Here is a 15094-nt window from a genome sequence, read left to right on the forward strand (position 1 = left end):
GCACAGCCAGCAGAGCCGGCAGAGATGGCACTGCCAGCACAGCTGGGACAGCCGGGACAGCCAGCAGAGCCGGCAGAGATGGCACTGCCAGCACAGCTGGGACAGCCAGCACAGCCAGTGCAGCCTGGCCTGCCAGGACAGCCAGCACACATGGCACAGCTGGCACAGCCAGGACAGGTGGCACATCCAGAGCAGCGAGCACCCTGACAGCAAAGCCTGCCACGTCCCAGCCTGCCGGAGCAGGAGCACGAACAGGAGCAGGAGGGTGGTTCCTCGCTGGCTCCTTCCTTGGCGTTGTCCGGCTCAGCCCACCGGAGGCTGCCGTGCTCGCCAGCGTGGCTCCCGTGCCCTGTAATTGAGCGGGATGTGGAACACACCCACGTCCTCTGCAGCGGCTCAACCACCGAGCGCCGCGCCAGCTGCCACGTGGAGCGAGGACACGGCTCCGCCGGGCCACGGCCCCTCCGCCCCGGCGGGGACCCCCAGACACAGCCAGGACAGAGACACCCCATGCCGGGCTGTGCCCCCATCCCCATCTCTGATCCCCGGGCTGTGCCCCCAGCCACACCAGCCGTTCCCCGAGCTGTCTCCCCCACGCACAGCCCCGCTCCTCCCGGGATGTCCCGCAGGGGCCGGGCGGATCCTCGGCTCGGGTTCCAGGGCGGGCGGATCCCGGGCGGGTTGGGGCGGGCCGGCCGCGTCCCGGCCCCGTGCCCGGCCCCGTGCCCGCCTCCCGCGCCGCTGGCCCGGCGGCTCCTGCCCGCCCGGGATGAGCGGGCTGCGGCGGCTGTTCCGCGGCAGCGGGCGGGCCCTGGCCCTCGTGTTCGCCGCCTCGGTGGCCTGGCTGCTGCTCGACATGGCCGCGCTCCGCCTCTCGCTCGGCGAGGCGGGCGGGCGGCTGCTGCGGGAGGCGGCGGGGCGCGGGCCGGGGCCGGGGCCGGGGTTGGGGCTGGGGATGGGGCCGGGGATGGGGATGGGGCCGGGAATGCGGATGGGGATGGGGCGGGCGCGGCCCCGGCGCGGCCCCGGGGCGCCGGCGAAGGCAGCGGCGGAGCCGGGAGCAGCCCCCGGGGGCCCGGGGCCATCGCCGCCGCCCCAGCCCCCGGGCCCCGTTGGCGGGACGGGCTCGGCGCTGCCCGGAGCCCCCGGCAGCGAGCAGCGCCCCTCCGGCACGAGGGGCCCCGCAGCCCGGGGTGCGGGCACCGCAGCCCAGCCTGGAGCACGGGACACCGACACGGGACGCGGAGAAACTCCCTCCGAAACTCGCTTCATCCTCATTAGCAAAGAGGGGGTGAACCTCGCCGGCCCCGCAGCCCCGCGCCGTGGGCCCCACTCTGCGGGCAACGCCACAGAGAGACGTGGAAAGCACAGAGAACTTGCTGAAAAAAGCAGTGACCGTGCACACGCTGCGACTGCCACTGCTGGGGCCACTGCCGGGGCTGGCCGGAGCCGGACGCTGGGGACGACACCAGGAGCAGCCCCTGGAGCGGCTGGCACTGGCCAGGATGAGCAGGGGCAGCGGGGAGCAGCTCCTGGAGCAGCTGGCACTGACCAGGATGAGCAGGGGCAGCGGGGAGCAGCTCCTGGAGCAGCTGGCACTGACCAGGATGAGCAGGGGCAGCGGGGAGCAGCTCCTGGAGCAGCTGGCACTGACCAGGATGAGCAGGGGCAGCGGGGAGCAGCTCCTGGCGCGGCTGGCACTGACCAGGATGAGCAGGAGCAGCGGGGAGCAGCTCCTGGAGCAGCTGGCACTGACCAGGATGAGCAGGAGCAGCGGGGAGCAGCTCCTGGAGCAGCTGGCACTGACCAGGATGAGCAGGAGCAGCGGGGAGCAGCTCCTGGAGCAGCTGGCACTGACCAGGATGAGCAGGAGCAGCGGGGAGCAGCTCCTGGAGCAGCTGGCACTGACCAGGATGAGCAGGAACAGCAGGGAGCAGCTCCTGGAGCAGCTGGCACTGGCCGGGATATGCAGGAGCAAAGGGGAGCAGCTCCTGGAGCAGCTCCTGGAGCGGCTGGCACTGGCCAGGATGTGCATGAGCAAGGGGGAGCAGCTCCTGGAACAACTGGCACTGTCTGGGATGGGCAGGAGCAGAGGGGAGCAGCTCCTGGAACAAATGGCACTGGCCAGGATGGGCAGGAACAAGCAGGGAGCAGCCCAGGGATGCACAGAGTCCTATCCATGGATGCAACACTCGCCCCGAGAGACCCCCGAGCTCCCGGCCAGTTTGGACACCCTGTTGCTGTCCCTGATGACAAACAAGAAGAAGCAAAAAGTAGATGGAAAGAAGGAAACTTCAATGTCTACCTCAGCGACCTGATCCCTGTGGATCGAGCCATCGCAGACACCAGGCCTGCCGGGTAAGATCTTCTCCCCTTGCACAAAGGCTCCGTGGCTCTGGGCAGGGCTGCTGGGGGCACAGCAAGCCCTCCACTTCAGCTGTGCTACCTGTCAGATGGCTTTTGCCTGTCCAGCTCAGAGCAGCCTGTTGTTAAACATAAAACTGGGTAAAGTTTGCAGGTTGTAACCCACTGAGCCCAGCTGCCCAAGGGGCCAGGACAGCCAGCACAGGGGATGGGCTCAGGCCTCTCTGTGCCTTGGGACGCTGTACCTGGTAGGTCAGGTGCTGCTCTGGTTACCTGGTGTGTCAGGTGCTGCTCTGGTTGCCTGGTGTGTCAGGTGCTGCTCTGGTTACCTGGTGTGTCAGGTGCGGCTCTGGTTACCTGGTGGGTCAGGTGCGGCTCTGGTTACCTGGTGGGTCAGGTGCGGCTCTGGTTACCTGGTGTGTCAGGTGCTGCTCTGGTTACCTGGTGTGTCAGGTGCAGCTGTGATTGCCTGGTGTGTCAGGTGCAGCTCTGGTTACCTGGTGGGTCAGGTGCTGCTCTGGTTACCTGGTGGGTCAGGTGCGGCTCTGGTTACCTGGTGTGTCAGGTGCTGCTCTGGTTACCTGGTGTGTCAGGTGCAGCTGTGATTGCCTGGTGTGTCAGGTGCAGCTCTGGTTACCTGGTGGGTCAGGTGCTGCTCTGATAACCTGGTGTGTCAGGTGCTGCTCTGGTTACCTGGTGGGTCAGGTGCAGCTCTGATAACCTGGTGGGTCAGGTGCAGCTCTGGTTACCTGGGGTGTCAGGTGCAGCTCTGAGCAGTCAGAATTCAGTGTTGGTTCCAGCTCAGGTGAATGCCAGGTTCCTCTCTTGCACTCAGCCCTTCCTGCAAACACCTCTGAGTCCCTGGGAAGGTGACAGGCCTGCCCCGTGTAGAGACCCCCCCATGTCCCTGTTCCCCCCGTCACAGACCGGGGTTATGGAGGGCTGGGCATTGTGCCACGATTGTCCCCACAGCACCGTGCAGACATTGCCACCGTGCTGGTGGCGCTGCCCGAGGTGAGACCCGCACAGCAGGAGTGGAGCAGGGACAGGGAGACGGCTGGGGCTGCTTCCTGGGGCCACCTGCAGAAGCCTCCTGAGCAGGGGACCCGGGCCCCGGTGGCACAAAGGCAGCCCCGGGTCTGTGCGAGCTGCCGGGCAGCAACCGCCTCCAGCAGTGAGTGACACACCTGGCCCGGAGGGGACCTGGGCTGTCCTGGGAATGCCTTGGGCAAACAGGGGTCTGAGCTGCTGTCCTGGGAATGCCTTGGGCACACAGGGCTGTGAGCTGCTGTCCTGGGAATGCCTTGGGCACACAGGGGTCTGAGCTGCTGTCCTGGGAACGCCTTGGGCACACAGGGGTCTGAGCTGCTGTCCTGGGAACGCCTTGGGCACACAGGGGTCTGAGCTGCTGTCCTGGGAATGCCTTGGGCACACAGGGCTGTGAGCTGCTGTCCTGGGAATGCCTTGGGCACACAGGGGTCTGAGCTGCTGTCCTGGGAATGCCTTGGGCACACAGGGCTGTGAGCTGCTGTCCTGGGAATGCCTTGGGCACACAGGGGTCTGAGCTGCTGTCCTGGGAGCACCTTGGGCACACAGGGCTGTGAGCTGCTGTCCTGGGAATGCCTTGGGCACACAGGGGTCTGAGCTGCTGTCCTGGGAACGCCTTGGGCAAACAGGGGTCTGAGCTGCTGTCCTGGGGATGCCTTGGGCACACAGGGGTCTGAGCTGCTGTCCTAGGAACGCCTTGGGCAAACAGGGATGTGAGCTGCTGTCCTGGGAACTCCCTGGGCACACAGGGGTCTGAGCTGCTGTCCTAGGAACGCCTTGGGCAAACAGGGGTCTGAGCTGCTGTCCTGGGGACTCCCTGGGCACACAGGGGTCTGAGCTGCTGTCCTGGGAACGCCTTAGGCAAACAGGGATATGAGCTGCTGTCCTAGGAACGCCTTAGGCAAACAGGGATGTGAGCTGCTGCCTCAGGGCACGGAGCTGCCCTGGGCACCCTGCTTCTGGCAGGAGCCTGTGCAAGCTCTGTCACCAGCCCGCTGGCACAACCAGGTTGTAAGGGCCAGCTCAGGGAAGGGGCTGGTGGCAGCTCTTGGCAGCCAATAATTTTTTTTGGGTGTGTATTCCAGTCTGTCCCAATTTAGACTCCAGTTCCTGTTGTGGTTCTGCCTGGAGTACTGCACTGGGCACTCAAATCTGGCCAATCCATGGCTCCCTGTGCTCAGTGCCTGCTGCCTTTGCAGCTTCACTGGCAGTGCTGAACTCATGGGCCCTGTGTCCCTGCAGCTGGTGTGGGGAGGGAGCCCTGGGGAGGGGTGTGGGGGGCAGGAGGGTTGTGGGGAGCATCCCATGCAGAGCCTGGATCAGGAGTCCTGGGGCTGAGGGAAAAAGGGAAGAGAAGGCTCCAGGGAGACCTCAGAGCCCCTTCCAGTGCATGAGGGCTCCAAGAGATGTGAAGAGGGACTTTGGGGAAGGGTCTGGAGTGCCAGGACAAGGAGCAGTGGTTTCCCACTCCCAGGGGCAGGGATGGATGAGATATTGGGAGGGAATTCTTCCCTGTGAGGGTGGGGAGGCCCTGGCACAGGGTGCCCTGACAAGCTGTGACTGCCCCATCCCTGGAAGCTTGAGGCCGGGCTGGATGGGGTTCTGAGCAGCCTGGTTTAGGGGAAGGTGTCCCTGCCATGGGAGCTGTTGGAAGGAGATGGGCTTTGAGTTCCCTTCCAACCCAAACAATTCCAGGATTCTCTAGTGGAGGACAAAGGGGGCATGACCCAGTTCTGCTCACCAGCTGCCCAGCAAGGTGAGGCAGGGCTGGATCCAAAATGGACTTTCTGGTGTTTTCTGCCTACTGACCTCCCTGAGACAGAAAGACACATCTCGAGGATTGTGACACGGAGTAATTCTGGGGTGAATTTCACTTAGCCAGAGCACTTCTGATTAACTGCGAAGCCCTGAAGTACCTCTGAATTCCCTTCAGTGTCAGAACCAAGTGATCCATCCAGTCCCATGGGGCTGCCCATGCGGGGGGCCCTGGGGCCGCGTGTGGGGTCCCCCCTCTCCCTGTGTTCCCCTCCCAGCACTGCAGGGCTTTCCCTCCGCGTGTCGCGTCGGGCGTTCTCCCTTTCCCCACAGGTTTTCCCGGGAACACCGTGCCTGGCCATCACCTGTGGGCCCGTGTTGCCGTTGCAGGTGCTCTGAGCAGCAGGTCCACGACGACCTGCCGACCACCAGCGTCATCATGTGCTTTGTGGACGAGGTGTGGTCGGCCCTGCTGCGCTCCGTGCACAGCGTGCTCAGCCGCTCTCCCCCGCGCCTCCTCGAGGAGATCATCCTGGTGGACGACTGCAGCACCAAGGGTAGGGGAAGCCTCTCTGCCTTATGGAGCTAATGTAACTTGGGGGCAAAATGCCATTTGTCCGCTGTAATTCAATTCCAAGTAGGAGAGAAATCACATTTTCTCCTTCCGCTGTATTGAAGCGCCTCCCTGGCCTGCGCTGGGGCTGAGGGTGATCAGAGGGCAGGAGGGTGCTGGGGCTGGCTCTGGGGGAGGAAGGAGGAGGCTGCCAGAGGCTCCAGGAGCACCAGGGAGCTGGGTCTTGCCCAGCCCGTTCGTCTTTGGAGCATCCTGGCTCAAGGGCTTGTGCAATCAGGTGCTCCCAGCCCCGAGTGTGCAGCTCCCAGTGCAGGGGACACACTCTGGGGTGGCCCAGAGGGCAGGCAGCTGCAGTGGGAGCAGTGCTGAGCCAGGATCTGTGCTGCACAGGGCCCTCCATCGCCATTCCAGCTGGTACCCAGCCCCTGCAGTGATGCCCTGCACTCTCTGCTGGGCTCAGCCCTCCAAAATCGAGCAGTGTGCTGGTGTTCACAGGGGTCCAAGGATGAGGGAAGAGGTGAAGATCTGATTCCATGTTTCAGAAGGCTTGATTTATTATTTTATTTTATATATTACATTAAAACTATACTAAAAGAATAGAAGAAAAGATTTCATCAGAAGGCTAGCTAAGAATAGAAAAAGAAAGAATGATAACAAAAGCTTGTGTCTCAGATAGAGAGTCCGAGCCAGCTGACTGTGATTGGCCATTAATTAGAAACATCCACATGAGACCAATCCCAGATGCACCTGTTGCATTCCACAGCAGCAAATTATCATTGTTTACATTTTGTTCTTGAAGTCCCTCAGCTTCTCAAGAAGAAAAATCGTAAAGAAAAGATTTTTCATAAAAGATGTCTGTGGCAGAGGAGTGGTGCCATTTCCCCACTGCTGGTTCTCCAGGAGAGCGCTGTCCCAGGTGGCCCAGAGCTCACACCACGGGCACAAAGAGCCATGCCCAGGTGTTCACAGCCCAGACCTGGGCTCCTGGCGTGCCTGGGAAGATCTGCTTGCAGCTTTTCACCGTGTCAGAGGGCACAGGGGCTGAGCCAGGTCGCTGTTCCCTCTGCAGAGTACCTGAAGGAGCAGCTGGATGTGTACATGTCGCGCTTCCCCAAGGTGAAGGTGCTGCACCTCCGGGAGAGGCACGGCCTGATCCGGGCCAGGCTGGCAGGAGCTGAGATTGCCACAGGTAGGGCAGGAGCACGGGGTGGGCCAGGCCTTGGGGACACAAGCCAAGCTGCAATGGGATTGGCAGTGTGTGTATGGGGGATCCGGGGTGGATGGGGCAGCTCCAGGGCTGCCAGAGCTCCCAGCCAGGGGTGGGGGGCTCTGCACCTCCTACAGCCCCCCCAAGGGCAGCCCCACGCTCAGCGATGCCAGGGAAAAGACTTTAATTCAGACAAGAGTCTTACATTCCTAGTTTACAGCTTGATGCTTAGTGCAGGGGCTCAGAGGGATCACCAGAGCTCTTCTCTGCCATCAACATGGCTTAACGAGATGCTGAGGGGAAACTGGGATTAGAGGAAAAACAAGAAAACGCAATTGGAGTGATCAAACCCAAAAAATTGCTGGGCTAACACGCTTTAGGGGACCCCAGAGGTGCTGGGCTCCCCCTCCAGCACGGCCTTTGTCCCTCCCAGTGCACCAAGGGCGTCCTTTTGCCATCGTCTCCAGCCCCGGCTCCACCACCTGCCCTGCCAGGCTGTGTCAGCACCAAAATGCCCATTTCTGTCAGGAGTTGCTCAAGCAGGGAAAAAACGCTCTTGGCTGTGGCTGGGCAGGTCTGGGGAGTCAGGGAGTGTGGTGGTGTTTGCAGGGGTCCCAGGGTGAGGGGAGAGACGAGAATGTTGACTCCATGTTCCAGAAAGCTTGAGTTATTATTTTATGATATATTAAAACTATACTAAAAGGATAGAAGAAAGGATTTCATCAGAAGGCTGGCTAAGAATAGAAAAGGAATGACCACAAAGGCTTATGACTGACCAGAGAGTCTGAGCCAGCTGGGCTGTGATTGGCCATTAATTAGAAACAACCCCATGAGCCCAATCCCAGATGCACCTGTTGCATCCCACAGCAGCAGATAACCATTGGGTACATTTTGTTCCTGAGGCCTCTCAGCTTCTCAGGAGGAGAAATCCTAAGGAAAGGCTTTTCCAGAAGATACCATGGCTGCAAAGGAGGGCCGTGGCACATCAGCAGCACCCCAAGCGCACAGGGGGCTGCCAGCAGGGCAGGGTTGGGGTGCCCGGGGCTGACCCTGCCCTGCTGTGCCCCAGGCGCTGTGCTGACCTTCCTGGACTCGCACGTGGAGTGCAACGTGGGCTGGCTGGAGCCGCTGCTGGAGCGCGTCCGCCTGCGCCGCACCAAGGTGGCCTGCCCCGTCATCGAGGTCATCAGCGACAGGGACATGAGGTGAGACAGCCCGTCCCTGCAGTGCCCGGCACGGCCTGGCACCCCCAGCACGCGCTGCAGGCATGGAGCCGTGGCTCCAGAGCCCACACAGCCTGCAGAGCCTTCCACGGGGCACACAGGCATTGCTGGGAAATGAACATTCTTGGATGTGCTGCGGTTCATTGCAGCCCCGAGACACGTGGGCAGTCTCTGTTTCGGCTGCACGTTCGAAGAATGAGTCGGAGTTCCTCAGTTTCCGGTCTCAGAGTTGGTTATTGTATCTTATCTAAAAAAAATTTTCTCCTGTCCAGCCGAGGTCTGCTCAGCAGGACAGACAGGGGCACTCTGCCTGCCCTAGGGCTGTGTTATCTCTTTATGCTACAAACTGCTTATAACATGTTTACAATGACTTCCCAATACCCATCACCTGTGTTAGACAGTGAGCTTCTACTCTAAACCAATCCAAAAGTGCCACCTTCACAGCAGAAGATGGAGGTAGAGAGGAAGAAGAAGAAAGGCTGGACACGCCTAAGTCCCTCCATCTTGTCCCCAAAACCGCTATTCTAAAAAACCCCAAAATCTACTTTTTCACCCAGGGATAATTTTATTATTACACTACTTAAACTTCTGTGGCTTTCAGGTCTTCCTACAAAGCTGGTAATTTGCTCCATGGGTTATAATCAAACCCGCAGGTGCTCTGGGCTCTGTGCCAGGGTCTCTGAGCCCCCTGGCAGGGGTCCCAGCAGCTCTGGACACCCGGAGGGATGCGCTGAGTTCTGACAAACATTAGCTGGGGATGTGGCCCCTGTTTATCACACACCTTTCTGATTTTTCACAACTTTCAGTACATGAAGAGGATTCCTGATGAAATTTGTTAAAATCCTGGTTTAATTACCACAGACATTCATCTTCTCTCATTAGGGGTGACCTTTCAATCAGGAGTGTGACTCAGAATTAGTCAGCCCGATCTTTCCTCTGTTTAGTTACATGACCGTGGACAACTTCCAGCGTGGGATTTTCACTTGGCCAATGAATTTTGGATGGAGGCAGATTCCACAAGAGGTCATTGAGAAAAATAAGATCAAGGAAACTGATATAATAAGGTAAATAAAAGAGATGCGAGAGCTTTGCAAACCAGCCCGTTCCTTTGGTAATAATCCAGCAGCAGAGGCTCCTTTGAGGCCAAATGATGTTATTTTGTGGCCAAGTATTGTTCCTGTGCTTTCCAGGACAGGTGAGGCACAGGCAATCCCCCCATCAGGCATGGGCAAAGTCCTTGAGGCCTTTTTCCCCACTCATGCTGGTGTGTCAGCCAGGAGAACATTTCACTGCCTTTCTTGGCAGTGCTTTTCTTTCCTCACTGCCTTTCTTGCACTGCTTTTCCTGCCCTTCCCTGCCCCATTACAGCTTTCAGGCCACCCAAAGGCCCTCTCTGATACCCTGTGTGGCCTCCGTGTCCCCAGGTGCCCCGTCATGGCAGGTGGCCTGTTCTCCATCGATAAGAAGTATTTCTCTGAGCTGGGAATGTACGACCCAGGACTGGATGTCTGGGGAGGGGAAAACATGGAGATTTCATTCAAGGTAGGTGACTGTGCCACAGCTGCACCCCTGCCAGCCTGGGTGGGTGATGGGGCGCAGGCAGGGGCTCCCAGGGACAGCTCCATCTCCCTGGACACCTGATCTGCCTCTCCTGGCTTGCACGAGGCAGCGCCCACGCTCAGCTGGCGTCCATCAGCCATCCCTGTTCCTCAGGTGTGGATGTGCGGAGGAGAGATCGAGATAGTTCCGTGCTCCAGGGTCGGGCACATTTTCAGGAATGACAATCCCTACTCCTTCCCAAGAGACCGGGTGAGGACGGTGGAGAGGAACCTGGCGCGGGTGGCCGAGGTGTGGCTGGACGAGTACAAGGAGCTGTTCTATGGCCATGCCTACCACCTGCTGCACAGCGTGGATGTGGGCGACCTGAGCCAGCAGATCCGGCTGCGGCAGAGGCTCCGCTGCAGAACCTTCCGCTGGTACCTGCAGAACGTCTACCCGGACCTGGAGGCTCCCCTGGTCAAGGCCAGCGGGCAGGTACGTGCCCAGGGGCTGCTCCCAGGGGCTGCCTGTGCCCTGTGCCCTGCTCCTGGGCCTCTGGCAGCTTCTGGGGTGTGTGATACAGCACAGAGGCCTGCATTCCTGGGCATCTTTATAAAGAAATAGGTGACAGAAGGGATGACTTCCCTCTAGAGGGCTGGCTGCGTGTCTGGATGGCCGAGTGGGAGCACAGGAGCAGGGTCTGTAGGGTCGGGGTCCATAGATGCAGGCTCTGTAGGGTCAGGGTCTCTAGGAGCAGGGTCTGTAGGGTCGGGCTCTGTAGGAGCAGGGTCTGTAGGGTCAGGGTCTCTAGGAACAGGGTCTATAGGGCCAGGGTCCATAGATGCAGGCTCTGTAGGGTCAGGGTCTCTAGGAACAGGGTCTATAGGGCCAGGGTCCCTAGGAGCAGGGTCTGTAGGGTCAGGGTCTCTAGGAACAGGATCTATAGGGCCAGGGTCCCTAGGAGCAGGGTCTATAGGGCCAGGGTCTCTAGAACAGGGTCTGTAGCACGGCTCCGCCGCCAGCAGAGCGCAGCAGCCGCTCGCGTTGCCGGCGCTGCGGGACGGGCGGAGGGACCGGCCCCGCTCCGCGCTCGGATCCTGCGCCTCGCCGGGGCACCGGGCAGAGAGCGCTTTAAAGTCGCTTTGGATTCAATGCTGCCTGCACAAGGCTCTTGCTCGGCGCCTGGTGAGAGAAACCGGGTCAGGCTCCCCTTCTCCAGCACCACAGAATTCCAGAACGCTCTGGGTGGAAAGGGACCTTAAAGCTCAGCTCATTCCATCCCTGCCATGGGCTGGGACACCTTTCACTCGACCACGGTGCTCCAAGCCCTGTCCAGCCTGGCCTGGACACTCTGTTCTGCCTCCCTTCGTTATGTGGACCGTGTTAATTAGAGTGTCCCGTGAGCCCAGGAGTTCCAGTGCAGTGCAACATCCTCTCCCCCATCCTGGGAGTTCCTCTCCAAATCTGCCTTTTGTTGCTGTTTCCCAGCTCGCTAACGTGGCCCTGGCGGGGTGCATCGCTGTGGAAGGCACCGCCCTGGCTTTTGAGAAGTGTGATGCTAACAGCACGGTAAGAACAGCCTGCAGGCACCCCGGGTGTGCCACCCTGCCTGTGGCACCGGGCACGGAGCCCCCGAGCCTCCCCTGTGGCCTGTGCCCTCCCCGGGGCTAGCACAGCCCTTCCCACCCTGGACAGAGCCAGGCCCTGCCTGCAAGGGGCAGGAACAGCCTGTGGCCGAGCAACAGCGACAGAAACAGCAAATTCGGCTGGTTAGGAAAGTTTGTAAAGCTGTGAGTTTGCACATGAAAACAGAGAAAGATTTAAATAGCAGCCTGTGACCTGTGTGCATCCATCCAGCTGTACCTCACAGCCCTTGCAGTGCTCTGAGAAGGCCAGAGAAGGACCCAGAGTGCCCGGACACAGGGAGTGGCTCCCACTGCCAGGGGGCAGGGATGGGGGAGATGCTGGGAATTGGGAGTTCCTGGCTGGGAGGGTGGGCAGCCCTGGCACAGGTGCCCAGAGCAGTGCGGCCAGCCCTGCCATGGAGCCTGAGACGGGGCTGTGTCTCCTCCTGCTCTCTCCCCACAGAACCAGAAGTTCAACTACACCTGGCTGAGGCTGATCCAGCACGGAGAGCTGTGCCTGGCCCCGGCGGGCGTGCTGGGAGCCCTGGGCCTGCGCCAGTGCCAGGGCAGGAGCCGCAGCCTGGCCTGGCTCCACAGGAACCTGGCCACTGTGCAGCCAGGGCTGGTGAGTGATGCTGCAGCTGCAGCCTCCAGGGATGGCAGGAGGGGACAGGGGTGGCCCCTGAGCAGCCAGGGCTGGTGAGTGATGCTGCAGCTCCATCCTCCAGGGATGGCAGGAGGGGACAGGGGTGGCCAGTGTGCAGCCAGGGCTGGTGAGTGATGCTGCAGTTGCAGCCTCCAGGGATGGCAGGAGGGGACAGGGGTGGCCCTGCCCGCCCAGGTGCGTCAGGCTGCCAGGAGAGCACTGATGGGGGCACAGCCTGGCACAGGGGCACCCCACCCTCTGCTGCCTGCTTTGCCAAGGCTGCCTGTCCCCTTGAGACCTGCTGGTGCCCAGGCCCCCAGCCCTCATGCCCCTCTGTCACGGGCTGTGTCCATCCCAGTGCTGAGCGTCCCGACACGGCTGCCAGCCTGGGGACACTGGGGACCTGCAGGCGCTGCCACAGCCACAGCAGCAGCAGCAAAACAGCCAAAACAGCCTGGTTTTACACAGAAACCGTCAATAGCACTTAAAGGGAGATGAGTCAGCATCGATCGGCTCTCAGCTCACAGCGGTGTTTAAAGACAGCACTTATGGAAAGGAGGAGAATGGATACTTACACTAATTGCCTGCACTGCACAGAGTCATGGCTCTACCTCTGTCAGCCTGGTGCAAGTAATTGTCCAAAATGCTCTGAAATGGCATAGTCTATTGTTGGGGAAAAAAACACTCTTCACTTAAGAAAGAAAAAGTGTAGCATTCAATACACAGACAATTTCCTGTTGCCCTTTGGTTTTTTCAGCCTAAAGTGGTGAATGCCAGAGTGCCGCAGGCTCACGTTGGGTGTTTAGGGAAAAATACGGGAAAATTTTTATCCACTTACTGAAAATTGTGAAATTGTCACTTCACTTTGTGAAAAGTAGGCAGAAGTGCCCAGGGAGCTGTTACAGGGCAGGGGCAGGTCTTGCCTCCTGTCACAGCCTGGTTTCTCAGCTGAGGGTGAGATGGATTTGGTGCTGCTCTTTTGCTGGTGCCAGCAACAGGAGAATGAGGAGAGCTCAGTGGCTGCTGCCTGAAGGAGTTGCAGTGCTTTGCCCTCTCCTGGCATCAGGCACTGTGTTGTGCAAGGATGTGCAGCTCCTGTCTGCACAAAGGGGCAGCTCCTGCCCAGGCCCCTGCACAGGTCACACCAGGAGTGTCTCACCTCGGTGTCACCGAGCTGCTCCTGAGCATCACCGCAGTGCCAGGAGTGGCACAGGAATGTCCCATGCCTGTGGCAGCACCTGCAGCATCCCCGGGCTCAGAGAGGTTAATCCAAGCAGATGGGAAAAGCAGAAGGGTGGAGGGCACTCAGACTCTTTGTTCTTTCCCTGCCCCAGCACTCGGGCTCTGGGGCTGGGTCACCCAACGTCCTTGCCAGCGCAGGGACTGTGCCAGGTTGAGAGCGGGTTCATCAGCCACAGGCTAAGCACAGAAACCAGGGTCCTGCTGCACATCCATTCCCTGTGGAGCAGATCCCGCCCCAGGGACTCCCTGCCCTGGCAGCTGCCACACAGGCAGTGAGAGAGCTCAGCCCTCTGTTCCCAGCCAAGCACAGCCCAGGACAGGTGTGCTGTGAGTGCACAGGTGTGCTGTGAGGGCACAGGTGTGCTGTGAGTGCACAGGTGTGGTATGGATGCACAGGTGTGCTGTGAATGCACAGGTGTGGTGTGAATGCACAGGTGTGCTGTGAATGCACAGCTGTGCTGTGACCCCGGCTCAGCAGCAGGTGCAGGCTTGGATCCCAAGCCACAGTCCCTGTCAGTCAGCAGAGATATCTCAGGTGTTAGGGATGAGCCAGAAAAGGGCACACTGTGAGGAGCTGGGCTTTCTCTGAGGGAAAGCAGGGCTGCTGCTGCTGCTGCTGCTGCTGGTGCAGGAGCCCCGAAGCCCAAGCACCCCCTGAGCCTCCCAGGGCAGCCCCCTGAGCCCCTGTCTGTCCCGCAGAGTGCCCACCTGGTCTCGCAGCACCCGCGCCTCCCGCAGCAGCCGGCGTGCCTGGAGGTGGATGCCGCGTTCAGGGCCCTGCGGCTGAGGGGCTGTGAGGCCGGGAACCCCCGGCAGAAGTGGCAGTTCAGCAGGTACCACGCAGACTGAGGGCGGCCTGGCGCCACGGCGCTGCCCTGCTGTGCCTGGCCACGGGGAAGCGCATCTCCCATGGAAGCTGCAGCGTGTGACGTGAGACCTGCGCGTGGAGGGACCCCAGCGCCCAGAGCAGCAGCATTTCCCCTCTCTGTGGGAGACTTTGGGAAAAACTCCTTTTCTGTGCTATTAAATGGAAATATTTTTTGAAAAAAAGAGTCCCCATCCTACTGTAAGCAAACATCCCTCAGCTCCCTCTGACAGCAGCATAAGCTACAGAAATACGTCTGGGGCCCTGTAAGCAGCAAACTGGGCTGCTCATTCCTCCTCAGAAACTGGACGTTTGTTGACCAATGCATCGAAAATATCCAGTACCATGTCCATGCTGGATGTGGCTGCAGGATCCCTCCCTGTGGGAGGTGTTGTGTGACAGGTGAGGCCCAGGGGTCTGTGAGGAGCCGCTCGCACATCTATGAAGCCCACATTTTGTGGTGGCTTCCCCTCTCCCTGGAGGTGTCCCAGCCCCTGCTCCTGGGCACGGGGGCTGCCCTGGTTCCCCAGCCCTCTGTGCTGCTGTTGGGGTCTCTGGCTGCTCACAGTGACCCCCAGATGTGTCAGAAATTCTCTTTTCCCAGCCCGGCACTCAAAGAAGGAGTCAGAGCTCTTCAGTTCTCGGTCTCAAGGTTGTTTATTGCTCCTTATCTATAAAATTCTTTCTCTGACCTGCCCAGGTCTGCTCAGCAGGACAGACAGAGGCACTCTGCCTGCCCTGGGGCTGTGTTATCTTTTTATACTAAAAACTACCTGTACAATATTTACAATGACTTCCCAATACCCATCACCTGTGTTAGACAGTGAGCTTCTACTCTAAACCAATCCAAAAGTGCCAACATCACCCAGAAAATGGAGGCCAAGAAGAAGAAGGGAAAAGGACAGGGCACGCCCAAATTCCTCCATCTTGGGACCCCAAGCCCCCATTCTAAAAACCTCAAAAAATCTATTTTTTTCACCCTGTGACAAACGAACTATTATTCTACT

General features: G+C 59.8%; 1 protein-coding gene across 1 annotated transcript; it reads left to right on the plus strand.

The window, feature by feature from the left end:
• The first annotated feature begins 998 nt into the window (after positions 1 to 998).
• On the plus strand, positions 999 to 14505 carry GALNT5 (polypeptide N-acetylgalactosaminyltransferase 5). Its single transcript, XM_071435539.1, has 10 exons — positions 999 to 2358; positions 5557 to 5723; positions 6810 to 6929; positions 8017 to 8152; positions 9115 to 9234; positions 9595 to 9712; positions 9884 to 10204; positions 11198 to 11278; positions 11798 to 11959; positions 13922 to 14505. Exons 1-10 carry the CDS (start codon positions 1967 to 1969, stop codon positions 14069 to 14071), a joined length of 1767 nt encoding a protein of 588 aa, XP_071291640.1. The 5' UTR covers positions 999 to 1966; the 3' UTR covers positions 14072 to 14505.
• Positions 14506 to 15094: the final 589 nt, after the last annotated feature.

This window comes from Agelaius tricolor, unplaced genomic scaffold, assembly GCF_023055355.1.
Source record: "Agelaius tricolor isolate 1412-34295 unplaced genomic scaffold, bAgeTri1.0.p SCAF_10, whole genome shotgun sequence".
Lineage (NCBI taxonomy): Eukaryota > Metazoa > Chordata > Aves > Passeriformes > Icteridae > Agelaius > Agelaius tricolor.

Excerpts from the sequence above, each read along its gene's own strand:
- GALNT5 (XM_071435539.1), top strand. The coding sequence starts at position 1,967 with ATGCAGGAGCAAAGGGGAGCAGCTCCTGGAGCAGCTCCTGGAGCGGCT. Across the intron at positions 9,235-9,594 it reads AAGGAAACTGATATAATAAG|GTGCCCCGTCATGGCAGGTG; the intron begins GTAAATAAAAGA and ends CCGTGTCCCCAG. Across the intron at positions 10,205-11,197 it reads TGGTCAAGGCCAGCGGGCAG|CTCGCTAACGTGGCCCTGGC; the intron begins GTACGTGCCCAG and ends GCTGTTTCCCAG.